Source organism: Manis javanica, chromosome 3 (genome assembly GCF_040802235.1).
Source record: "Manis javanica isolate MJ-LG chromosome 3, MJ_LKY, whole genome shotgun sequence".
Taxonomy (NCBI): domain Eukaryota; kingdom Metazoa; phylum Chordata; class Mammalia; order Pholidota; family Manidae; genus Manis; species Manis javanica.
In genome coordinates, this window is record NC_133158.1 from 54,989,295 (window position 1) to 55,007,217 (window position 17,923).

General features: G+C 42.1%; 1 protein-coding gene across 5 annotated transcripts in view; it reads left to right on the forward strand.

Annotated features, from left to right (window-relative positions):
- The window catches only part of RNF168 (ring finger protein 168), a 96,312-nt gene that overhangs the window by 38,299 nt on the left and 40,090 nt on the right, over window positions 1–17,923 (forward strand). For 3 of the 5 annotated variants that reach the window (XM_073231443.1, XM_037013172.2, XM_037013171.2), the window contains 2 exons: window positions 1,541–1,656; window positions 17,389–17,470. In XM_073231443.1, coding sequence (XP_073087544.1) covers window positions 1,541–1,656; window positions 17,389–17,470 — 198 coding nt within the window. The remainder of the gene's footprint in view (window positions 1–1,540; window positions 1,657–17,388; window positions 17,471–17,923) is intronic. The other 2 variants (XM_073231444.1, XM_073231445.1) reach the window with 1 other exon arrangement.

Here is a 17,923-nt window from a genome sequence, read left to right on the forward strand (position 1 = left end):
AAAGTGGAGTACACTAAATTCTGAAGTAACATATTAAACCTGGATTTTATTATATTGCTATAGTTGAATTACTGCCTAGGGAATAATGAGTGATAAAATATGTATACTTTAAACAATATATTTTAAAACCAAGGAATCAGTGGGACCCAGTGATTTGTAAGAACCTAACAGAATCACCTGGGGTTCTTTTAAAATATAAATTCCCATACCTGTTGTAAATCTGCTGAATCAAAATCTCTGGGGATGGAATTTAGGGAATACTATTCTCAGAGGCATCTAGAGAAGTCTGATGTATATTCAGGTTTGAGAGCCTTGAGAAACAATTCCTCTGATTTCAAACAAAAAATAACTTACAATATAATTACCAAAATGAAGTACACTTTACCCTTGAACAGTGTGTGGGTTACAGGTGCTGACCCCCTGCACAGTAGAAAATACATTTGACTTCCCAGAAACTTTACTAATAGCCTACTGTTGACCAGAAACCTTACTGATAAAATTAACAGTTCTTTGGCATATACTACGTATATGTACTATATGCTGTATTCTTACAGTAAACTAGACAAAAGAAAATGTTTTTTCAAATTCTCACAAATCTCCAAAAAGTTTTCTAATACATTTATTGAAAAGTTTTCACATATATGTATATATATATATATATACACACACACACACACACATATATATATATATGTGCACCTGTGCAAAAAATCTCATGTTTTCAAGGGTGAACTGTATATCCAAAATAGAGGTTTTTTTTCCTTTTTTATGAGAGGCCTACCAGTATAACCAAGTTATAGATTCTTTGTCCTTTTTAATATATTCTTTTTAAAATTTAAGTAGAATAGCTTTGGAAAGGTATATAATCAGAACATTAAAAGACATTGGCCAATAGAATAACAAATGGAATAGGAAAGAAAATACATCAGAGGAAAATCTGGAGTCATCTTTATCTTCACAAGTTGTTCTACTTCTTGTTTTCACAGGGGTTATAAAAATAGATCTAATGACATTTTAGAATTGTTTCACTGGTGAAAGTTTAGTGGTCCAAGACCAAATGTCTACTACCACCAATTATTTTAATTTTTCCAAGAGTATAGTGAGAGACATGAGACTGGTACAGCAGGTAAATACTAATTATATTTATTGATATGCCCTAAATCCCCAAATTGAATTGTTTTTATATAAAACTAACTTTTATTCCAGGTATATCCATAGTCCTTTAAATTCCCCCAGTAGATAAAAGTAGTTATGTGAAACTGTTCACAAGAAAAATCAAATTATCAGCTATTAAGATAAGTATGATTATGCCATATTTGCTTTATAATGTGACGTTTAAAAATGTAACTAGAACCCTTTGGATGGGCTTAATCTTATGTGTACTAATGTCTGCATTATATTATTCAGATATGTAGAATTTTAATGTGAGTGTAATTCCTGAAAAATTCTGTTTCTGAATTCTGAATTCATCAAATACATAGCTTATTTTATTATAAAATTCTTTTTAATAATGTCTTTTATGCCTTTTCTGTTGTTGAAGAACTGTGATGGAAGGATCTTGACATCTCCCTTGAATTCCAGAAAATCTGGTCCAGTCACACCCAGCTCACAAAATAAAAGTAAGAACAAACAAACAAATGCTGGAGATATTCAGAAGTAAGTGAATGTGACTATTAATTATTTACTCACCACCTACTGTATGCCAGTGATTTTTGTTCATGTAGTCCACTAATTATCAAAATTTGATCCTGAGGTCCCTCCAGGTAGTCTGAGATTAATGTAAAGTGAAAATAAGGGAGCTACTCACATAGCATAGATTCCTGGCTAAGTAAATAAAGATAAGAAGTCTTTTTTTTTATCTTGATTGCTGAGAATTTCCATGTTGTTCCCATTTTCTCAAAATTAGCCTGTTAGATTCATTTTTCTCTTGGTTTAGATTCCAGTAAGAAAAGTTGATCCCATGTAAGGGCATCCTTACTGAAGGAATTTACAATTTGGCATCTAGATCATTCCCTCACCCTCTTCTCAGTTTTTGTTATATTTCTTCTGTACTATACAAAAAGCTTGATGCAGGTATTCAACAATGGAGTGATTTAGCTTACCCAGTACACCTCTGACATGCAACAGGTAGAATTGATGACTTTTTGAGGAAATAAGCTTTTACATAGTAATGAATAGTTGGAAAAGTTTAAGAACCACAGTGTAGATGTGAAAGTTATATAAGGGCTTTTGTTTCAACTGAGTAAATATGTGCAGGTAATTTACCTTCTTCCAAGATTCATAGAAATTTTGGATTTGTGGTGGTGCAGATTTGGGTCAGGAAGTCAGAGATTTGAGAGTGGCTTTGAAGAAATAATTGCTGAAAACTGTAAGACACTCATGAGAGAGATTAAAAAAGACACAAAAAATGGAAATCTATCCCATGCTCATGGATAGGAAGAATTAGTATTGTCAAAATGGCCATCCTGCCCAAAACAGTTTACAGATTCAGTGCAATCCCTATCAAATACCACCAGCATTTTTCAATGAACTAGAGCAAATAATTCTAAAATTCATATGGAACCACAAAAAACCCCAAATAGTGAAAGCAATCCTGAGAAAAAAGTATTGGGGGTATTATGCTTCTTGACTTACAGCTATACTACAAAACTACAGTAACCAAAGCAGTATATAGTACTGGCGCAAGAACAGACCCATAGATCAATGGAACAGAAGAGAGAGCCCAGACATAAACCCATGTGTATGTGGTCAGTTAATATACAATAAAGGAACCATGAATATATAGTGGGGGAAAGACAGCCTCTTCAGTAACTGGTTTTGGGAAAACTGGGTAGCTATATACAGGAGAATGAAACTGGATTACTGTCAACTCCATACACAAAAGTAAATTTGAAATGAATCAAAGGCCTGAATGTAAGTCATGAAAACATAAAACTCTTAGAAGAAATCATAGGCAAAAATTTCTTGAACATAAATATTGGCAATTTTTTCCTGGACACATCTCCTTGGGCAAAGGAAACAAAAAATGAACAAGTGCGACCACATCAAACTAAAAAGCTGTACAGCAGAGGACACCATCAGCAGAACAAAACAACCTATGGAATAGGAGAATATACTTGTAAATGGTTCTTCTGATAAGGGGTTAACATCCAAAATACATAAAGAAGTCATATGCCTTAACACCCAAAAACAAATAACACAATTAAAAAATGTTCAGGGTGATGACTGGTTAGCCAGAGACAGGTAAGATTCCTCAAGGGAGGAACAACCTAAGACAGGCACAGTCACAGGGGGGCCATCAGGTGAGAAATTGGGGATCAACAGAGGTGAGGCTCAGAACCTCATCCCCCATGCTTTGAGAGAAATCTTCTGCATCCGTGGATGTTTTATTGCCCTTGTCTAGCTCGGATTAACACATAGTCTACAGGCACACACCTGATCATCTACAATTGCTCTCTTACAACACTAAACTATGTTTTCTATCTTTATCTTGCATCTACCTACCACTTCAGCATTTTATGAAAAATAAAAATAATAATAATAATAAAGGGAGAAATGTGGGATCAACATATAAATCAAGTATAAAAATCAAATGAATATTCATATTTGACCCGATTGTTTATAGTTCATAATGCGTGATCAAAACCGAAAGTTTCTGTGATGAATGCCCTTGTACTGTTCACCATGTAAGAATTTATTCACTATGTAAGAATTCGTTCACCATGTAAGAACTTGTTCGTTATGCTTCAGAAGATTGGAGACTGACGAGAATTAGGCTTGAGATGGATTAATGATTGTACATTGAGCATTGACCCCCCTATACTGAATTTTATTGTTGTTAACAACCATTTGATCAATAAATATGAGAGATGCCCTCTCAAAAAAAAAAAATGTTCAGGGGACCTAATGATCAGACATTTCTCCAAAGAAGAAATAAAAATGACAACAGGCACATGAAAAAATGTTCCACGTCACTAATCATCAGGGAAGTGCACATTAAAACTACATTAAAACTACAAATACCATCTCATACTAGTTATAATGGCTATTATTCAAAAGACAAATAACAAGTGTTGGCAATGATAGGGAGAAAAGGAAACCCTCCTGCACTATTGGTGGGGATGCAAATTGGTACAACTGCTGTGGAAAGTAGGATGGAGGTTCCTCAAAAAACTAAAAATAGAAATACCATTTGATCCAGTAACTACACTTCTAAAAATATACCTGAATCAAAATATATGCACCCCTGTGATTATCACCACATTATTTAGAATTGCCAAGATAGAAAAGCAAACTACATGTCCATGAATAGATGAATGGGTAAAGAAGATGTGGTACAAAAAATGATGAAATATAATTCAGCCATTAGAAAGAAAGAAATATTGCCGTTTGCAACAAAATGGATGGACTTAGTGAAAGGAAGGAGCGACACACAGCAGCAATTCACCGGAGAATTCCGCTTTATTAGGGAAAGGTGCTGGGTTATATAGGAAGAGGCATGAGGTGATTGTGGTGTTACTTCTATGGGGCTGGTGGCTATTGGCTAGGTGCTGGGATTGGGAGGGGGTAGAGAGGTGATTGGGCTTCAGGTGGCGCCAGTGGGAACCGAGGACCCGGAAGAGAAGCAGGAAATTCACCATCTTACAGGTGGGGGCCCTTCATTCCCCCCTTTCTCCTCTATGGGGTTGTGGACATTGCTTTCTCCCTGACTGCTTCCTGCTGAACAGGGGCGGAGAAGGGAGTGAGGGCTTGAGGATTGGGAGGAAAGGGTTGATAGGACTCCCCACAGTAAGGACGAGTAGATGTGGACTTCTTCAGGTTGGAAATCAATGAAGGTTCCCTGTAACCATAGGTCGAGGACTTCTTGATTCCAATGGTGCCAAGAGGATACGGGTGCCAGAAGCCAGGCGTCTGCGGTTATTGTTTCCAGGAACAGTTTCCAGCGGAAAGAGGGGTCCATCTCAGCATGTGGCGAGGAGGTTACGTGAGGGTGAGGGATCTTCTGTGGCTAAAAGCTGGTAGTTCCTGAGTAAAAGCTGGTTGAAAGTTTGATTAGAGATTTTTCCAACTTGGGATTTGATGAACTTTATTATACAGGGTAAGAAGAGACAGGTGAGAAGAATGATTATTATGGGGCCTGCAATGGGCCAGAGCCAGGTAAGGAGGGGGTTTGTTAGTATTGAAGAGAATGGGTTGGAATTGGAAGCAGAGTGGAGGCTGGAGGCAAGGTCGGTGAGTTTGGTAATGTCAGTTTCTACAATGCTGGATTCATTGATGTAATAGCAGCACTCTTCTCAAAGGAAGACGCAGGTGCCGCCCTTTTCGGCTGTAAGCAGATCTAAGGCCCTCCGGTTTTGAAGGGTGACCTTAGCTAGCGAAGTGACCTGTCTTTGGAGAGAGGCCAGGGAATCAGCAGTGGATGTCAGGGCTCCCTCAAGTTTGGCGTTGAGATCTCTAATTGCCCATAGAGAGTGACCCAAGGCTCCCCCTGAAAATCCTGCCGCAATGTCTGAGGTGGCTAGGGAAATACCCACCATAATGGGAAGGAAAGCAGCCCTTCTTGTGCACAAGGGCAAAGGAGGTTGAAGCTCAAGGAATTCTGCCACGCTGTCAAGTGTAAGCTGTGGGATTAGGGTGACGAGAATTCAGGGTGTGCTGGAGTTGGGAGGCAGTGAGTTAAAAAGACTGTCATTACACCAAAAGAAGTGTCCCGGCTGCATAAAAGTCTTAGAGCCGGAGGTAGGGGTGTGGATAGAGAGACAGTGAAGTGCGCTGGAGGGGGTAGGGGTTGGGCCTACACAGTGGTGGATGGTGCGATTGTTTGCATATTCTGGTTCCCATAGGGGTATGTCTGCCAGGGGGCGGAAGGGTTGTCCTTCTGCGTGAAAGGAGTAATTGGAAATGTTAAGAGGCATGGCGGTTAGCAGTGGGCGCTGTAGTGATGTGCACAAGAAACAATTGGTGGTGTTAAGGGTGTAGTTGAGAAAGATGGTGGTGTCCTGAATGAGCTGTAACCAAGAGTAGGAGGAATTGGAAGAGGGGCGGGGGTGAGAAGATGAAGAGGCGCCATCAAGAGTTTGGATAATGACTTTTTCGGAACGTTCGGTATCGGATTCAACTTGAGAGATCTGGGAATTAGAGGGAACATACTCTCGAGAGATATGGAAGGTACCGTGGGAGGTTGAGGACCCCCCGTAGTAAACTGAGGCTGTGACTCCGGCGGCCCATCGAGAGTCCCAGGGATCTGGGATTGATAAGGAGAATGAGCCATTGGGATATTTCATGAAACGGTTGGAGGAGTAATACTGTGGGTACCGGGAGTTACCCATGTAGTGAATGGTGCAACACCAGTAGGGACATCCCCGGTAGGTGTCTTGCCATCGCCTGCAATAGGCTTGTCTTTGGTCATAGAGGAAGCAGAGGTAGGGAGAATAAAGGTAGCTACTAGTGAACACTTCGGTGGAGGGAGGAAAGTGGAGGTATAAAGGCCCGGAGCAGCCTTTTAGAGGGCAGTCTAATGTGGCAATGAGGGCAGTAACTCTTGATTGATGCTGTGTATAAGTCTGTCTGACTTTGAATCGCCATACAAAGGAGGCTGGGGTGGCAGGAAAGACAATAGGAATGAGGAAAAAAAGTGAGAGAGCAGTAAAGGAGGAAAAAATCATAATTCGGGTATGATGGCAAAGGGGGTGAACGGGAGATGCGGCGTTTCAAGGGATCAGAGGGTTGAGGTGTGGTAGAGTAGACAGCATCTTGGGCTGTATCCAAAGGACTCTGGATTGTGACTCATGGGTCTTGGGTGTCCAGAGAAGGTGGGTCCTGGGTGTTTGGTTTCAACCTGGAGATATGAATCCAAGGGGTGACAGAGTTATCAGGCATTAAGAGCTTGGCGGCCGAGGGGGTGCAGAGAATGACTGGGTGTGGACCTTCCCATTTTGGGGTGAGAGAGGGCCGATCCTCTGGCGACTTATAAAACACTAGTTGACCAGGCTGTAAGACAGGAGGATTTTGGGAGGTGGATGGATCAGGAAGGAGCCAATTCTGATATTTTCACAATTCAGTGTGGAGGAGAGAGAGTAGCGGAAGGGCTATATTGGGAGGAATTGGTCCTTTGTGGGAAGGGAGCCCCGAGGGTAGAATCGGGCGGCTGTACATGATCTCAAAGGGCGACAAGAAGGAAGGTTTCTTTGGGAGGGCCCGAATGTGGAGTAGAGCTAAGGGGAGTAAGCGAACCCAGTCAAGGTGTAGTTCTAGAGATAGTTTGGTCAGGATGTCCTTTAGAGTCCTATTGGTTCTTTCTACTTTTCCCGAAGCCTGTGGTCGATAAGGACAATGTAAATGCCAGGGGAGCAAGAGCGACTTGGAGAGGTTCTGCATAATTTGGGCAGTGAACTCAGGGCCGTTATCTGATTGGAGGGAAGTGGGCATCCTGAACCTAGGAAAGATCTGGATGAGGAGGATAGAGGCAACCGCGGACGCTCGTTTGTTAGTGGTGGGGAAAGCTTCGACCCATTCTGAAAATGTATCTACTAACACGAGCAGGTATCTGGTACGCCGTATGGGGGGAATGTTAGTGAAGTCTATTTGCCAATCTGCAGCGGGGACATTACCCCTTGCTTCATGAGCCGGGAAGGGTCGGGCCTTGAGGGGGGTATTAGGGTTAGTCCGTTGGCAGATGCTGCACTTGTGTGTGATTTGGTCAAGTAGGGTTTTGTCTTCAGAAGAGAGAGAAAAAAAGGATTGTAAAAAATGCATCAGGGATTGGGGGCTAGGATGGAACAGATCGTATAAGAAGTGGAAGAGAGACTCTTTGTCCTGGGAACAGAGGGTGTCTTGTGATAAGGCTAAAACTACAAGGGCAGACAGTTTGTTGTCTGGTGTGTCTTCTAATAGGGCAACTGACCAGGCTACTCTGTCACCTTTGTTGTTACCTCTTGCAATGGGGGAGTCATCCTTTTGATGTGACTTGCAGTGGACTATGCCCAGTCGGTGTGGGAGTTGTGAAGCCTCTAGGAGTCTAGTTTTTAAGGCTGAATTAGTGATGCAATTTCCTTTTGTGGTGAGGAGGCCTCATTCTTTCCATACTACTGCATGAGAGAAGAGAATGTGGAATACATATTTGGAGTCAGTGTACAGTGTGAAAGACATGTCCCGGGCCAGAGTGCAAGCTCTGGTGGCTGCAATGAGTTCGGCCTGTTGATTGGTTGTACCGGGGGGTAGGGCTCGTGCCTCGATGACGTCCTCGAGGGAGACTACTGAGTATCCTGCGTAGTGGGTGCCCTCATGTTTAAAGGAGGACCCATCAGTAAACCAGATGAGGTCGGAGTGTGAGAGGGCTCCTTCGGAGATCATGGAGTGGCATGGAAGGAAGTTGTGAAGGGCTTCCAGGCAATCATGTGAGGGAGTATGGGGAGAGTAGGGTAGAGGAAGAAGAGTAGCCGGATTCAGGGGCTGGCAGGGGAGGAAAGAAATGTCTGGATTTTGGAGGAAAGAGGATAGTAAGGTCAGGAGTCTGGAGGGAGGGAGATTCTGTAAGCTTTTGTAGGTTAAGAGGTCCTTTAGGTGATGTGGGGACAGAATGGTAAGGGGCACCTCGAATGTTAGTTTATGAGCTTCTTTATGCAAGAGCTGCCCAGCGGCTAATCCCCGTAGGCAGGAGGCCCATCCCCGAACTGTGGGGTCTAATTGCTTGGAGAGAGAAGCTACTGGGGCAAAGGATGGGCCATAGTATTGGCCTAGGACTCCTAGTGCTTGAACAGACCTTTCATGGATGTATAATGAGAAGGGCTTCGACAAATCAGGAAGATGGAGAGCTGGGGCTTCCCCAAGGGCTTGACGGAGCTTAATGAAGGAGTGTCAGGGTGAGGAGGATAATGGTTCTTCAGGGGGCCCTTTGCTGAGGTCGTATAGGGGTCTTACCAACAGGGAGAAGTTAGGGACCCATGCTCTAAAATACCCAGCCAGGCCTAGAAAGGAAAGGATTTCTGTCTTGGTTTTGGGAACGGGCAGGTCAGAGAGGAGCCGTTTTCTGTCTAAGGTAATGGATTTTCTTTGAGATAGGAGGAATCCGAGGTAAGTGACAGAAGGGGAAGAGATTTGAGCTTTGACGGGGGATACCCAGTAATGTCTGGAAGCTAGAAAGTTAAGTAGGGAGGCAGTGTCAAGTTGAGACTGTTCCCACGAGGGACTGCAGAGTAGAAGATCGTCCACATATTGTAATAAGGTGGACTCGGAGTGATCATGATGAAACTGTTTGAGGTCCTGAGCTAGGACCTGTCCAAAAATATGGGGACTATCTCGGAAGCCTTGTGGCAAAACTGTCCAAGTGAGTTGTTCAGAATGTCTTGTGTATGGGTCCGTCCAGGTGAAGGTGAAAAAATCTTGGGAGGAGGGGTCCAGAGGGATAGAAAAAAATGCATCCTTGAGATCTAGGACTGAGAAGTGGGAGGCTGAGGCAGGGATTCGCGATAAAAGGGTGTACAGATTTGGAACTAAGGGATGGATAGGGATGACGGCCATGTTGATGAGGCGAAGGTCTTGGACAAGGTGGAAAGATCTGTTGGTTTTTTTAACAGCTAATATGGGGGTGTTAAACAGGGAGTGAGTGGGTCTGAGTTAATTTTTGTTTAAAAGATCTTGAATGATGGGTTGAAGGCCTATGAGGGCTGAAGTGGTTAGCGGGTATTTGGCCTGGCAGATATACTGAGAGGGGTCACGTAATTTGATAGAGGCAGGAGGACATAGAGCCACAGAGGGGCTGGTAATGTCCCAAACTTTGGGATTTACAGGGTGTATGAGGGCAGAACTGGAGCTTTCATTGGGTAGAGTGGGGTCATCGGCTATGAGGGCCATCAGAAAGGAAGTACTGGGGGCTGTGGGACTGGACATAGTTATGGAAACGTGGAGGAGAGAAAGGACGTCCCGTCCTAGTAAAGGGATGGGACACTGGGGCATAACCAGGAAGGAGTGGGAGAAAGGTATGGGATTGTCTTGGATTGTGCCTAAAAGGGGGGGGGTTTAATGGGAAAATCTGTTTACCTCCTACCCCGACTATAGGAGTAATGGCAGGCATGGTAAGGCCCTGGTATTCTCGCAAGACTGAGAAGGTGGCTCCTGTATCTAGGAGGAAGGAGATGGGGCAACCGTCTACTATTAAAGTAACCCTGTGCTCCTGTCTGGTGATGGAAATGGTCGGGCGAGAAGCCCCCGGGCCCCGTCAATTTTCTTCTGCCAGTCCCACTACAGCGGGCTTAGGATGGGGGTTGTTTGTCCACTCTTCCCTTCGGGTGATTGGACAATCAGACCCCCCCAGTGGCCCTTTTTGTGGCGTCTGGGGCATGGGGTGTTAGGAGATCTGTGGGAGGGGCATACCCTTGACCAATGTCCTTCTTTTCCGCACTTGAAACAAGCTCCGGGGTGTGGTTTTATCAGCTGGGCCAACATTTGGAAGTGGGCCTGATCAGCCTTTTGTTTACAGCGTCTTTTCTCCTCCTCCCAGTTCTGGAAGACTTTAAAGGCCACTGTTAGGATCTGTCTGTGGGGTAGTGGGGCCCTGTTCTAACTTTTTGAGTTTAGCTTTAATGTCGGGGTAGCTTTGAGCTAGGAAGTATGTCATAAGGACGTGTCTTCCGTCAGGCGTTTCTGGGTCCAGGCTGGTGTACTGTAATAGGGCTTGAGTGAGTCTGTCTAAGAACTCGTAGGGAGTTTTCTCCTCCCTTTGAATTATGTCTTGGAGCTTTTGAAAATTGACTACTTTACGAGCTGCCTTTTTCAGACCTGCTATTAAGCAGGAGGCAAAAATATCTCGAGAGTGGAGACTCACGGCGGTGTTATAATCCCAGTGTGGGTCTTGTTCGGGGACAGCAGTGGGGCCAGGGGGATAGGTGGGGTCAGTCCTGTGGGTTTCGGTAGCGTGCGTTTGGGCGAAGTCCCAAACTCATCTATGCTCTTCATGGAGGAGGGTATTGGCCAGGAGCATGAAAATGTCATGATGTGTGAGGCTGTAAGACTGGAGGGTCCATTGAAACTCCCTGATATATGTTGTGGGATCAGTGGAAAAGGAACCTAGGCATTTCCGAAGTTGGGCTAAATCTCCTAAGGAGAAAGGGACGTGAACGTGCACGATGCCTTCGGATCCTGCTACCTCCCGGAGGGGGGCGATAATTTTGGGAGGCCCTCGGGACTGAGTCTGAGGGGGACTGAAGCATTCTGGCTCAGTCTGTGGGGAGGAAACAGGTGATGGGGGCAAAGACGCGATAATTTTGGGAGGCCCTTGGGACTGAGTCGGAGGGGGCAAAGACGGAGGAGGCTCCTGGGACTTAGGGAGGCTGAAAGGCTCAGGCTCGATCTGCGTGTGGGGGTTAGGGGGATGAAGGCGGAGGGTGTGAGGTGGGGGAGGAGATGGTGGTGGAGGAAGGAGAGGAGGGGGAAGGGAAAGGATGGGAGGCTTCTGTGGGGGGGGTAGAGGCGGCAACATAGGTAGTAGAGGAAGGGGGAGGGGCTGTTGTAGGAGAGGACGGGAGGCTTCTGCCGGGGAGGAGGTGGAAGCAGTGGCAACGGCGGTAGAGGGGGGAGGGGTTGTAGGAGGGGGAGGTGCTGAAGGAGGAAGCCTGTATGGTGGAGGCTCCTCGGCTGGGTCAAAGTTAATTGAAGTGGGACTGGGAGTGTGTGGAGGGGAGGGAGATGGCTTGCAGGCTAGAACTTGGGGCAGGGAACAGGTGGTGCAGAGGCTGGGATTTTGAGCTAGGAGGCAAAAAGCTTCGATATAGGGAATCTCCTTCCATTTTTTCAGGCGCTGGCAGTAGTTAAAAAGATCGTGAGTGATGTTAGGATCAAGAGTTCCCCCTGCAGGCCATTGGTTGTTATTGTCTAGTGGGTATGTTGGCCAATCTTGGGAGCAATATTTACGGAGAAGTTTTGGTTTTATATCAGGTGTCAGGGAGAGGGTAGCTAGATGCTTGAGCAGGCATTCAAGAGGTGAATCTTTAGGGAGGGATGAGGAGGCTCCCATGGCTAAAGGACAGAGAAGGAGATGAACAGGGAAAGACGAAAGGAGATCCTCGGACTGGGAGCAGACCACAGGGAGACAAAGGGCGTCCCCGATGATCCTTGGTGGTCTGCAGAAACTCGTATACGAGTCAGAATTTCTTAGGAAGTGTGGGTCGTCACCCAGACTTCTCTAAGAAGGCAGAGTGCCGGAGTCACGAGGAGCCTAGTACTAGGAATTTTTGGCGGAAGGAACGGAAGGAGGAGGGGGAAAAGGGAGCATTCTCATCCGCAAAGGCGCCACCTCATGTATGGCTGTTGGAGGAGGGGCCTGAGGGTCCGCCACAGCCGTGAAGGCCTGAGGTGGGGAGAGTTCCCTCCTCGTCCCTGAGCATCAGGGCCTTGCTGGACGATCACGGTCAATGGCGCTGCAATAGCTCAGGGAAGAGCGGCCCACTCTGGGGGAAAACTTTCCCATAGGCCAAAGAGGAGTGGTGAGTGTGGAGCCAGTGCCGGAAAAAGAGGATGAGGGCAAGCTGTTGCTGGTGTCGGGGGGAAGACCGGTCCCAGTTGGGGTGTCCCGTCTCCCAGGTTTTGGCACCAATGAAAGGAAGGAGCGACACACAGTAGCAATTCACCAGAGAATTCCGCTTTATTAGGGAAAGGTGCTGGGTTATATAGGAAGGGGCATGAGGTGATTGTGGTATTACTTCTACGGGGCTGGTGGCTATTGGCTAGGTGCTGGGATTGGGAGAGGGGAGAGAGGTGATTGGGCTTCAGGTGGCATCGGCGGGATCCGAGGACCCTGAAGAGAAGCAGGGAGTTCGCCATCTTACGGGTGGGGGCCCTTCACTTAGAGGGTATTATACTAAGTGAAATAAGTCAGGCAAAGTAAGATAAATACCACATGATTTCACTTACTTGTGGAATCTAAAATCAAAAGAAAACAAAATTGCAGTAGACTCAGACACTGAGAGGTGACTGGCAGTTACTGAAGAGGATGGGTTTGGATACATGGAGGATAATGGGACACAAAATTTCTTAATGATAATACAAGTTTTTCACAGGGATGGTAGTACAGCATGGAAAATATAGCCAATAGTTGTGTGCCATCTTTCTATGTTGACAGTAACCGCACTAGTTGGAATGAGGATTTAATAACACAGGTAACTGGTTAACCACTGTGTTCTATACTTGAAACTAATATAAGATTATATATAAACTATATACTTCAATAAAAAATTTTTAAATTGCCAGCACTAAAAGAATAAACAATGAATTTAAAAGAAATTGAGAAATTAGTGAAACTAATGTATTAAAATTAAAATAAAGTTAAAAATAGGTTAAGATCAAATCATGCAGAATATATAAAGAATTCTCTCATAACTCAAAAAAATGCAATCAACTGAATTTAAAAATGGGCAAATGGCTTGAGTAGATCTCCAAAGATGAATGAATACCCAAGAAGCACATGAAAAGATGCTCAACATCATTAGTCCTTAGGGAAATACAAATAAAAACCACAATGCGATACCACTTAAGTCCTTCTAGGATGTCTGTAATCCAAAAAAGGGGAAAATAAGTTTTGGTGGCAAGGATATGGAGAAATGGGATCTTGTACATTGCTGGTGAGAATGTACAATGGTGCAGCCACTGTGTAAAACAGTTTGGCAGTTCTTAGGAAGTTAAACCAAATTATCATCTGAGTCAGCACTATCACCTAAAAGAATTGAAAACAGTTATTAAAGCAAATACCTGAACACAAGTATTTGTGTCAGTACTTTAAGTAGCCAAAAGGTAGAGACAACCTAAATGAAGGATGAATGGATACACATAATTTGGTATGTCCATACAATGGAATAGTCAGCCCTAAAAATGAAATGCCATACTGAGATGTGCTATAACCTAGATAAACCTCAGGCATAGACTAGTGAAAGTCAGACAAAGGGTTATTATATGATTTCATTTATGTGACATAGCTAGAATAGGTAAATATATAGAGACAGAAAGCAGATTAGTTGTTGCTGGTAGGTATTGGAATTAACTGCTTAATATATACAAAGCCTTCTTTGGGGATGATGAAAATGTTTTGGAATAATAGAGGTGATGGTTGCACAACTTTGTGAAATTATGAATGCTGCCTAACTGTACACTTACAAATGGTTAATTTTATGTTACTGAATTTAATCTCAAATTTAAAATTTAATGAGATGATTACGGAAGTTCTTGAAAATTAAGAAAAACTACTAAGAAGCTCATTTGTTAAAGAATTGATGGAAATATAGAACTGAAAATGTTAGGCATTAAGCTTCTGGAATGTGGCTAAAGGTGATATTTAGAAGGCTTTTAAGTGCCATATCAGAAAAAGAAGAAAGGCTGAAAATATATTTCAAATGACAATCCCAGGAATACATTATTGGCTGAGTATTAGAAAATAAATCAGTACAAGTTAACCTACTAACTGTTTAAACATGGAAAGCATGGTAATGATGATTCTTAAAATAGGAATAGAAAGAAACTTAACCTGTTAAATGTTATCTACTAAAAACATTTAATCAGATGTTATACCTTATAGTAGATCATTGAAATAATCCTTTTTAAGTCCAGGAAAATACAAGGGTGGCCTGCTATTTACCACTTATGTTGTACTACTGTTATGTTCTAATGTTCTGCTGGAGATTTCAGTCGGCACAGTAAGACAATAGAAGGAAATAAAATATATGAACTTGGAAAGGAAAGAAAAAAGCTATTGTTACTAGAGATGGAATAATTATACAGGAAATCCTTTAGTTCAGAGATACATTTTTAGAATTAAGAGTTGAGAAAGTTTGATAGAAAATCTGTACAAAGTCTATTGCAAATGTAACTTAAGTATTCTTTGTAATAGCATCAGAAAGTAACAAATACTTAGAAATGAATATTTTGAAAAATCCATAAGAGCTTATGGATAACATTATAATTTTTTACTAAAGAAATGTATAAAGTATTTGTGGATTGGAAGATGCCTAATATTATAATATTGGTAATTGTCAGGTCTCCCCAAACTGATGAAAGATTCAGTGCAGTTGAAATCAGAATCCCAACTTTTTTGACTTGACATACTAATTTGAAAATGTATATGGAAGAGAAAGGGCCTTCAGGTACTCCTGAAGAAAAATAAAATGTGTGATGAAAGGTTAGATGATTCAAATTTATAGTAAGTAAACATGTAATGGCTTAGGGATAGATCAAATGATTGAGGCAATGTTATAGATAACCTTAGAAGCGCACCACAAGTTTCAAGCCTTTGTGACAGCTTTAGTGTTTGTAAAATATGCTTACAAATTCCTTGATATTCCTCCCTTTAAAAAATGGAGCCCACTTCCCTTCTCCTTGAATGTGGGCTGGATTTAAGTATATAGAATTACTTGAAGTGACATTGTACACTTCAGAGACCAAGTCCTACAAGGCACTGCGAGTTTTCTTTTTTGGATTACTTGCTCTGGGAAAGTTAGCTGTCATGTTGTGAGCAGCCTTATGGAGAAGCCCACATGATAGGGACCTGAGGGCTTCTGCCACCAGCCAGTAAAGAAATGAGAACTCCAGAAAGCCTTCGTGAATGAGCCTTCTTGGAAGGTGATACTCTAACCCCAGTACAGCCCTCAGATGACTGACTGACCAACATCTTGACTGGACCCTCATTCAATATCCAAGCCTCAACTAACCAGCTAAGCTCCTCTTAGATTCCTGACCCTCAGCAGCTATGTGAGATAATGTTTGCTGTTTCAAGCCACTAAGTTTTGGGGTACTTTGGGTAACTAATATGGTAGTTGTCATTTCTGGTTTGGGGGAAAGGACAAGCTTTTCAATAAGTTCTGCTGGGACAGTTGATTTTATGGGGGTTAAATGAGCTTGGATCTCTACTTGTAATATCTATAAAAATGTAGGTAAATTAAAGACCTGTATTAAAAGACACAACCATAAAACTTTAAGAAGATAAGGAGACTATCTTTTGGGAGGATGTTTTAAAAGAGCAAAATGTACCTAAAACTATAAGAAGAAAGGATGTCTTTATCAAAATGCTCTTAGAGAATGAAAAGATAAGTATCTTCAAGAAGATATTTTAACTAACTCAAAAAAATTACTATTAAAGAATATTCCTCACCTACAAATAAGAAAAAGATCAGTAGAAAAATAGGCAAAAAACTTTGGCTCCATAGAAAATTAAACATAAAGGCAATGCATATGTGAAAAAGTACTAATAATACTTAACTTTATTAGTAATCATGGAAAAAAACAAAGTAAAATTACATTGAGGTAACATTTCATACCCTATTGGAAAAATTAAACTCTTTAGCAATACTAAGTGTTGTAAAGGACAAGGAACACTTAACAAACTTGGTTAGGAGTGTAAAGGTTAATACTCTGATTCTTGAGTATTGTAGCCACTAAAGAAACCCCAGAAGATGGCCAGGAATGTTCTCAGCAGCACTATATGTAATACCAAAGAGCACAAGCACCCAAATGTCCAACAGTAGGACTGAATACTCTCCTGCATTGAAAGTGAATTCTAGCTAAGGAAAACATCCATGGTTCAAGAAAATAGATGAAGAAAAGGGCTCTGGAAGAATACATATAATAGTATGACTTCATATCCATAAAGTTCAGCATGATGCAATACTAGGCAATTAAGTGTTTAGGATATAAATACATGGTAGAACTATTTTTAAACGTAAGGTCAGAAACTCAGGATAGTCAGTGTCTCTGAAATGGGAGACAAGAGGCTCCTTCAGGGATTTTAATAAAAATCCGAGATTTTTTTTCTGATAAGAATAAGTGTTTCCATGATGATGTAGTTGTAAACTTTTTTAAAGTATAACATACACATATTAAAGTGCACTAACTTTAAGTGTACTTTTTGGTGAATTTTTACCTGTGTGTAAACCACCTTCCAGATTAAGGTGCAGAATTATTTCTGTTCACTTGTGCCCTTTCCTAGTTGGAATCCCTCCTACTCCCACTAACCATGATGTATTGTATAGTAAACAGCCAGAGTTAACATATCCTCTCTCCTGATTTAAAATGTCACTTCCATTACTTTTGGGAAGACTATACAGTCTTGCATTGTCTTGGTGCTATCTACCATTTTTACTTCTTTTAAAAATTAAGAAATACTTAGATGTGATTTTTTTTTCTTTCTTTTATGCTGTTTTTCATTGAAATATTAGGACAGCTTTTAAATTTTGCCCTGGAATTAAGCCAAAATACTTGAGACAAGGAGATGGAATATACTATTTCTGATAAATCAGCCAAGCAGCAAACCAGACAACCTTTGGCATGAACAGTTAATCTGGCTTCGTAATATTGGGTGCATACCACTTTCTTTCAAAGCACTCAAGCTTTGGTAAACTTTTTTTTGTTAAGGTATTTGTCACCTCTATCTCAGTTTCGGTCACCATCACAGCCTGAAGTTGAACAAGAAGGCAAGAAAAACTCCATGTCTAAGGTATGTGGATGCTAAAGAATGTTCTTCCTTTGGCAAATTTATTAATGCTTTAGATTACTAATAGTAGTTTCCTAACCTTTTTTTTTTTAAGTCTCTATAGTAATGGAACACCATTTCTTAGTCATCTTAAGCTCACCTAGATTACAAGTCAGCAAACTTTTTCTTTAAAAAGCCAGATAGTAAATACTTCAGGCTTTGCAGCCCTTATGGTCTCTGTCACAACTCTTCAGCCATGCTGTTGTCATGTAAGAAAGTATCCATAAACTATGTGTAAACAAATGAGCTTATCTTTGTTCCAGTAAAGCTATTTACATAAACAAGCAGCAGGCTGAATTTGGTGCATGGCCATAGTTTGTGGATCCCTAGCCTAAATAATCAAACTCGTAAAACTCAATAGTACAAGCTTCACTTAAAAGACTACCGGATGAAAGTAAACCAAGATGGCAGCATGAG